The sequence below is a fragment of the Mytilus galloprovincialis genome, chromosome 8 (genome assembly GCF_965363235.1).
Source record: "Mytilus galloprovincialis chromosome 8, xbMytGall1.hap1.1, whole genome shotgun sequence".
Classification (NCBI taxonomy): domain Eukaryota; kingdom Metazoa; phylum Mollusca; class Bivalvia; order Mytilida; family Mytilidae; genus Mytilus; species Mytilus galloprovincialis.
In genome coordinates this window covers 84,619,688-84,627,529 of record NC_134845.1, presented here as the reverse complement: position 1 = coordinate 84,627,529, position 7,842 = coordinate 84,619,688, and the positions used below count along the sequence as shown (strand labels likewise).

The following is a 7,842-nucleotide window of genomic DNA, read 5'->3' as shown; positions in this document are numbered from 1 at the left end:
TATCAACCAATCAAAACCCAGGGTTCTTACATAAGGTGTAATTAATGAAAGGAATCTATAGAGCAGAAATTTGATTTTTTTTGTATCAATTTAAAATGAAGATTCAAATATTTTTCACTTCAAACGATAAAGTAAAACATCTTCAAAACTTATATATGATGTATAATAGTTCGGCGTTCGCAAAAGAGAAGCCAAGGAAAAGTGTTTATCTCTTCTTCACAAATACGTATTTCATTGAATCTCGATATTTATTATGTTTATAATTTTTCTAACAATGACGTTCTACCTCCATTAGCCTGCAAATGTCATGGCGGGTCACATATTAGGACGGTGTACTGTACTACGTAACAAATGTGAATGTTGAGAAGAAGCCAGGTGGTGTTTTACTTTATAATTACATAGAAACAGTAAATGATTGACAAATCGCACTGATAACGGGCTTACGAATAATATATAAACTTCAATGACAGAAAATCTTAATTAGATTATTAGCAATGAATCATATGAACAGAGTTGCTGCCTTCGTTTCTTGTTTTCTTTTATCAATATTAAGTATTGATGCTGCGTTCACGACTCTAGATCAAACAAACCTTCAGGGTAAGAATACAAATTTCACTTAAGATTTTCTTTTACAATATATAAATGGTGGTGTTTGTAATAATTTAATTGTTAAGGAACCCTTCGATCGATAACAATATATGGAAAATATACTCATCATAAATACCAGGATTAAAATTATGTACACCAAACACGCGTGTCGTTTACAAAAGGACTAACCAGTGACTCTTGATTAAAAAAAAAGCTTTTAAAAAATTCAAATCCAGTACGAAATGAAGAGTCGTCTATCAGTTTAATTGGTCAATGAAAAAATGTGACAGAGAGCATAATTTATCTGCTTGAAACATGAAATGAATACATGTATAAGCATTGTAATTTTTGAAACGTATGAAAACGAAACGGTACACGTTTATTTCAGATTTTGAAAATAACAGCCAATCCTTTTTCTTTCAGTTATTGACTCATTTACCTGCAAACATCTTGATATTCTTACCCAAGCAAGAGTTAAAGTGGCCATAAAGCACTACAATAATTTACAAACTCAATGCATTGTAAAAGTGAACAATACCATGGACCATTGTATCTCTTGCATGCAGGAGTGTGGAGAACATGTTACTATTCCTTCTCATAAGTAAGATTTTCATTTTATCATATATAATGAAGCACATGTAATTGTAATTTTATTTTGTGAACATTTTCATTTTTTTAGTATACCTAACCACATAAATTAATAAACGAAATCCGATTTTCTTCTCAAACAGAAATTGCTATGTTTACTGATGTGATCTTATTTGTACTATTACAAGTGTTCAGAATAGTGGATCAAGTTTAACAAAGGTATTAGATAATGTACTGCATGATCTTGTACACGACCCTGTTGGCCACTTTGTACATGGAGCTGTAGATGTTGTAAAGGATCTAGGACACGGTGTCGAACATGTCGTAGATGAAATAGCCCATGGTATTCACCATATTGGACATGTTTTCCACCGTGAGTAGTTATCGTTAATTTTTGAAAATAAAATGAAATATGGTTGTATCGCTCAAAAATGGTCTTTGAGCAAAACAAACAACCAAAAGTTTTACATTTCAAACTATTATAGTTCGTAAACCTGCAGATTGGGGTTTCTTTAGAAATTAAGAATTCTAAATGCAAAAGTAATTTGGCATTTCATTTATAAATATTAGTCACCATTTGTATTATGTGTTATTTTTGAATAACATTTAAGGAATAACTGCAATATTGTTTTGCTTTTTGTGTTTATGATGAAATATTACTAAATTTATTTCACTTGACTGGGCGGAGTTTATCCAGTTCGCTCATAATAAACCAGTCCATCTATAGATAGGTGTTTTAGGATACACTCATCAATGCATTGTCCAGTCATTATTTTGTAAATTCCTTTGAGGTCACTGGTAGGTGATTAGAAATCAGTAATAATCATAACGGCAATCATCGTAATCACACACATTTTCAAATCGACTGTCCTGATGCAAATTAAAATGTAAGCTCCGCCTGATCAGTTGAAATAACATTGGTAATAGCATCAACGTATACCACATTTTTGTTGCTATTTAGAATAGACTGAATAAATATTAAAGTCGTTCCTTGGTATTTTTAAGGAGTAAATCATAAAGAAAAGGTGACAAATTAAAAAAAAAGGTATTACAAGTCGCTTTGTATATTATACCAAACATTGCCCTGAGATCTTTTCAAACAAATGATATGTTTGCTTCACTATTAACAGAGATATATAATACACATATATTGTATTATAGGTCTCTGCTAGTTAGTTTACTTTACTTATAAGAAAAACTATTTCCTAATTTATACTATGGAGTTCAAGCTATATTGCAGGATTATTTTGATATTTTAAATTAGTTTTCAAAGGTACCAGGATTATAAATGTTTCTCAGATTTTTTGTAGAAAGCTTACTTTAAAATTTCATGCATATTTCGGTCACAAATACAATGTTACGTATGCAAGTAAGTTATTATTATTTTATTATTTCCTATTCACCTTCATCTATATTGATATATTAAGTACTACATATGTATTATAATAATCATAATTAGTCATTGTTATTGTTATCGTTATTTCATGGAACAGATGTTTTTGGAAAAAGGAGTATTTGCGATACTAAATGTTCTGTGTGGTGCGATAAAGTTAAAAGTAACGACACACGCATAGTGGAAAGCAATGGTAAGATGTTGGATACACACATGTATTTCCCTTTTGCCCCCAATTAAATCTAAAACAGCGTACACACCATAAAACTAACATTATAAAAAAAAGTGTTCTACACATGAGGTCGCCTTTGTTGTTTCAATTTTATACTTACTCATATATTAGAGGTAGACAGAATGCTATTAAATAACTTGAGTAATCTCATTTAATATAAATGTTGTTAGATAACTATTGATTCATTCGGGAAAATATTTAAAAAGTTCCGTTGCACAAATTGTTAATTTGTTAATTCAGAATATCAGTTGTCTGCTAATAATTACGACATAGAAGCTATCAGTACGTATTGCGTTGCGTTACATCTCTTATCTTTAATGTCAGTAATGTTAACATGAAATCAGTTTCAAAAAAATTAATAATAATAATTTGATTATTTAATACGATAAAAACAGCCCTAATACTACAAAAACGGCATGTGTCATACTGGTGAAGTCGTCCTGGTCATACAAATCATGTGATCTATATTACTTTTTAAAGAAATATTGTGCATGTAATTCAAGATTCATTGCCAGTCCGTATTAAAAATATTGGTCCTATATTGACATCATTGCCAGTCCGTATTGGAAATATTGGCCCAATATTCACATTTGATGTATGTAATACAGCATTCATGTAATAAAAGTGTTACTTACGGGTCTCGAGGCCAATACAGCAAACCTTGAATCTATACCAGTGCCAAAACAGAAGCAAATTGCGAATTTCAAACGCGCAATTTTACACCAGTACCCATACCCTCCTTCCTTGATGGGTGCATTTTACATAGACAAATATAATCGTATAATATAATCAAAATGAGGATGTTAATTTGATGTATGCCTTTTTGTGCTTCTTCGTTACATTTGTTGTTTTTATAGTGATTAAGATGATAACACAATGTTGACTGCTGTACCCCTATTTTTGACATTTTTACCTATTATGTCTGTTTGTTTTGTTTACGCATCGGTGACTTTATAATGGAATTTGATGCGACTGTCATAAAAGTGAGAGGTTTAGCTAGCTATAAAACCAGGTTCAATCCACCATTTTCTACATTTGAAAATGCCTGTACCAAGTCAGGAATATGACAGTTCTTGTCCATTCGTTTTTGATGCGTTTTGTTATTTGATTTTGCCATGTGATTATGGACTTTCCGAATTGATTTTCCTCATAGTTCAGTATTTTTGTGATTTTACTTTTTAATAACACTATAGATTGATCACTTATCTAATTTTGAATATATTTCACATGTATATTATCTTTATTTCAAATGTACCTAGTATATGCAGTATGAATTGTAAAAAGATCACGGAACACGTTTATGCCACCCTTTTGTTAAGCTCTAAATATATAACACACATTTCAATTTTTTCAAAATTAAAACATAACAGCAAAATCTGAATATGTCAGAGGTGTCAGATTATTGATAAAAAAACGGTTGGCCACCCAGTGTTTATAAAGAACCTTTGTAGTCTATAGCAAGTTAATATCATATTTTCAAATAAAGGACTGTCCGTTTTAATCTGGATTTCAACAATAACAAAACATTTCAGAAATTCATTTTTCATTCTAATATAACAGGGGTTTTCGTCGTTCCTGTTATATTTAGAATTCGGGGGGAAAGTCACTGGATAAAGTCAACAAAACTAAGTTAAGCTTTGCGATGGTTTATATATAACTTCTTCAATAGTGCAAAACATTAATTACAATAAAAGTTCAATGGTAAATATTCCGGAAAGATACAACAAATGGTAATTCCAATAAATGTTCTATACTAAACACAATGAATGTCACTGTAAATGCACGGCGTCCGTACAGCTTGACCGCTGGTATCCAACTGACCATTTACATAGAAACAATATAAAATGAATTACGTAATCTTACTTAATCATAACTACATGTACTAATGAAATTTGTCACGTAATGCTATAAACGAATTATACAATTAAAAACATATATACGATAACAAGAAATAGACAATGCTAGGATTAAAATGGATTAACTTCTTAACGTGTAGGCTAACAATTTTGAGAACAATAGTATCTTGCTTTTAGATAAAGTTTGAATTGTTACAAAATAAAATAAAAAGGAAAATATCGCTGTCACACTAAACCCACAGTATTATATGTTTATGAAGACAAGAATGTACACCTCTGTGAATGTTAATTTTGATTTCAGTTTGCGGTAGTGCCTACCGGAATAATATTAAAGAATTAGAAGTACTTGTTCCAAAATTTGAACAACTTAGCTCTGCTATCAAAACAAGAGGAATTGTTAAAAAGGTAGGACTGTACCTTATCAAAAGATGCACAGACAAAATTAATGAATCGATACCGCATCAAGCAAAAACGTTTCTAACAGAACGTAGTCTAGAATTTATTAAAGGGCTTATCTTGTGACGAAGTAAGAACAAATTATTTCACCAAGTTCCATAAACGCCATGATTGTAAATCTGTCTTACATTCAAGCTAAACGAGCATGTTATTTATACGCACCAAAGCCATGTATATCTTGAATCTTTCTTTCAAATGTAGAGGAAGTTGAGTATGAATACAGCAATTAAACATGATCCATAAGCACAAGTAGCAATGAGTGGAAAGACGGGTTATTCAGAAAAATAACATATTAATCTTTCAAAATAGTCGTCAGTCTATACGATGTGAAGAAGTTCTAGTCGAACCATATTGGACACATTCATAAAAAGAAAAATATTACATCTTACAAGATTACCTGAATTATTTCATTTTGAACAGAATTATGCTTAACCATTTATTAGGCCGTCTTAAAATTGCATTGAAGTTGGAGTTGAAGGTCCTACTGTGACTATATGATGAAGAACACGATTAAAACGCGTTTCCTTTGCTTTTTGTGTGTTTTTGTTTTACTGATCTGGTGTCATGGATGTTTTTTTTTCTTAGTAAATATATTTAACAAGAGAACTATCAAACAATACAAAAAGTAAATAAAACCTCTGACGATGTTCCTTGTTGTCTTGATACTTCAAAAATCGTAAATGATAACATCTACAAATACAGGAAGAAATTGTTCATGTTTCACTTAAGGATGTACTTAAGGTGGTACCTAACACTACAGGGAGATAACTCTGTAAAATCAGCTAAACGTTTTAATTACGTTGTGTTGTTAATGGAATATTAAGCTTCTCAATGATCAAAATTAGTGTTTGTCAAATTGCTATATAACCAGTTTAATTTTTCTGATAAAATGGTTGGTTCAAATTTTTAGAAATTTTTATATTTTTGTGAAAGGGTCAAAGTAAATACTTTATCAAAATTTTATGAAAATTAAACGAGCCAAATTAATTTTAGTGAAAGTGTTGGGTACCACCTTAAGTGAGGTTTTGGAATTTGTGTCAAATGTTCGGACTCCTTGGTGTTTTTCCATACCATACAAGGTACAATATTTTGCCCCATAACACCCATTTATTTCTTCATATAAGATTTAATAGCTTATAAAATGTCATTTACCAACATTTTAGACGATTCTTGATTTTCTTTCTTTAGTTTTGAGACCCAAATAATACCAATACAAATATAAGGTAAAAGTCCGAGTCGGCCTTTTCCCGCCATATTTTAAATCCCAAATATCTCGAAAAGGGGGTCCATGACCTATCAATATTTTTAGCTTATTTTTATCCTTAACGGATGCTCTACCAGCTGATAGTATCAATTTCTAAATTCTTGATTTCTTAATTTTTACCTAACCTCACCTAAGTACATCCTTAAGTCGCATTTACAGTATACTGTGTAACTTAAGTGTGGCATTTATAATGTGTTCAATGTTGCATATAAGAGAGGTAACTAAGACTAACCTTAGTATTTAGGCTAGTGACGAATTGAACGTGATATGAAATATATATTTTCAGGTTGAATACGACACTGGTTCTCTTGTATCCATTGGTGGCATGGTTAAATTCAACGCTGTGTTTTTAACAATAAATATTAGTGGATATACAAGACGGTTCAAAACAGGAGAACCTTTCCAGATGATGAATACTGATACAACTACACAACATTGGGCTGAGGAAATATTGAATACATTTTTATCATAGTTCTCTTATATTTGATACAAAATGGTGTGAATGATGGTGTACGACATTTCATTTGTTGAAAACGAAGTTCTTTTTATTTTAGACTATTACAGCTTTGTAGTGCATTGTTTGTTTACCATATAAAGCATAGTTTTTCAGAAATATTTAAAATGTTATACACAAAAGAGAGCCGACGATTGAAATGCTCGTGTTGTACTGGAAACAAATTCTTTTTGGAGGTTAGTGACAGTATTGCATTAGGCTGATTTGCAAACACAGCACGCTTATTTACAAATTATTAAGCATCATTATTTAATGTTAAAACCAATGTATGTAACTAAGTCACAACTGTGAAATATTATAAAAAGGCAGGAAGAGAACTGAAAAGGCACTTGCATGATTAAAACAAATTACCTCATTAAATACAACCTTGAATGACCTAGTCTGCATTTACTTAGGCAGATGAACACTTTGAAGAAAAATGTGTAATATCTTTGTTGAATTTATAGTTTTAATAGTTTGTGTTGATGATACATTAAAAGAACACTACATCAAACAAACGTTCATGGTAAGAATACAAATTTTCTTTCAGTTCTCAAAATTGAGAAGAGAAAAAAAATTAAGCAACAGAAGCCAAAATGGCATGTAGACAAAGCATGTAAGCACAAATGAATGACCAGAATACAACAAATGACAATAGAACCATAACGAAAAGGTAGAATGTGTAAGTTCCGAGCCACACCGAAAGGATATTGCCAAAAATTAACTAAAAACAATTACATAAACTACAAATTAATGAAATCCTTTCCTTAATTCGTCAACAGATATAAAGATTTGGTGTTGAATTTTGGTTGTAATTTATTTCTAGCGGGATAAGACAATCCTAATTTTAACAAATATGCATATTCATGGCTTTACAATGTTTCGATACCTGTATATTGGCAGTGTAAAAGCTCGTATTTATCTCTAACTGTATGACGTCTTACACTAAATCTTATGGATGTTTGTTTGGAA

General features: G+C 30.8%; 1 protein-coding gene across 1 annotated transcript; it reads left to right on the top strand.

The window, feature by feature from the left end:
• The first annotated feature begins 449 nt into the window (after positions 1-449).
• LOC143042705 (uncharacterized) lies at positions 450-6,851 on the top strand. The gene is made up of 6 exons (XM_076215139.1): positions 450-597; positions 1,012-1,189; positions 1,365-1,549; positions 2,670-2,762; positions 4,959-5,062; positions 6,664-6,851. Exons 1-6 carry the CDS (start codon positions 495-497, stop codon positions 6,847-6,849), a joined length of 849 nt encoding a protein of 282 aa, XP_076071254.1. The 5' UTR covers positions 450-494; the 3' UTR covers positions 6,850-6,851.
• Positions 6,852-7,842: the final 991 nt, after the last annotated feature.

Excerpts from the sequence above, each read along its gene's own strand:
- LOC143042705 (XM_076215139.1), top strand. The coding sequence starts at position 495 with ATGAATCATATGAACAGAGTTGCTGCCTTCGTTTCTTGTTTTCTTTTA. Across the intron at positions 1,550-2,669 it reads TATTGGACATGTTTTCCACC|ATGTTTTTGGAAAAAGGAGT; the intron begins GTGAGTAGTTAT and ends TTCATGGAACAG. Across the intron at positions 2,763-4,958 it reads ACGCATAGTGGAAAGCAATG|TTTGCGGTAGTGCCTACCGG; the intron begins GTAAGATGTTGG and ends TTTTGATTTCAG.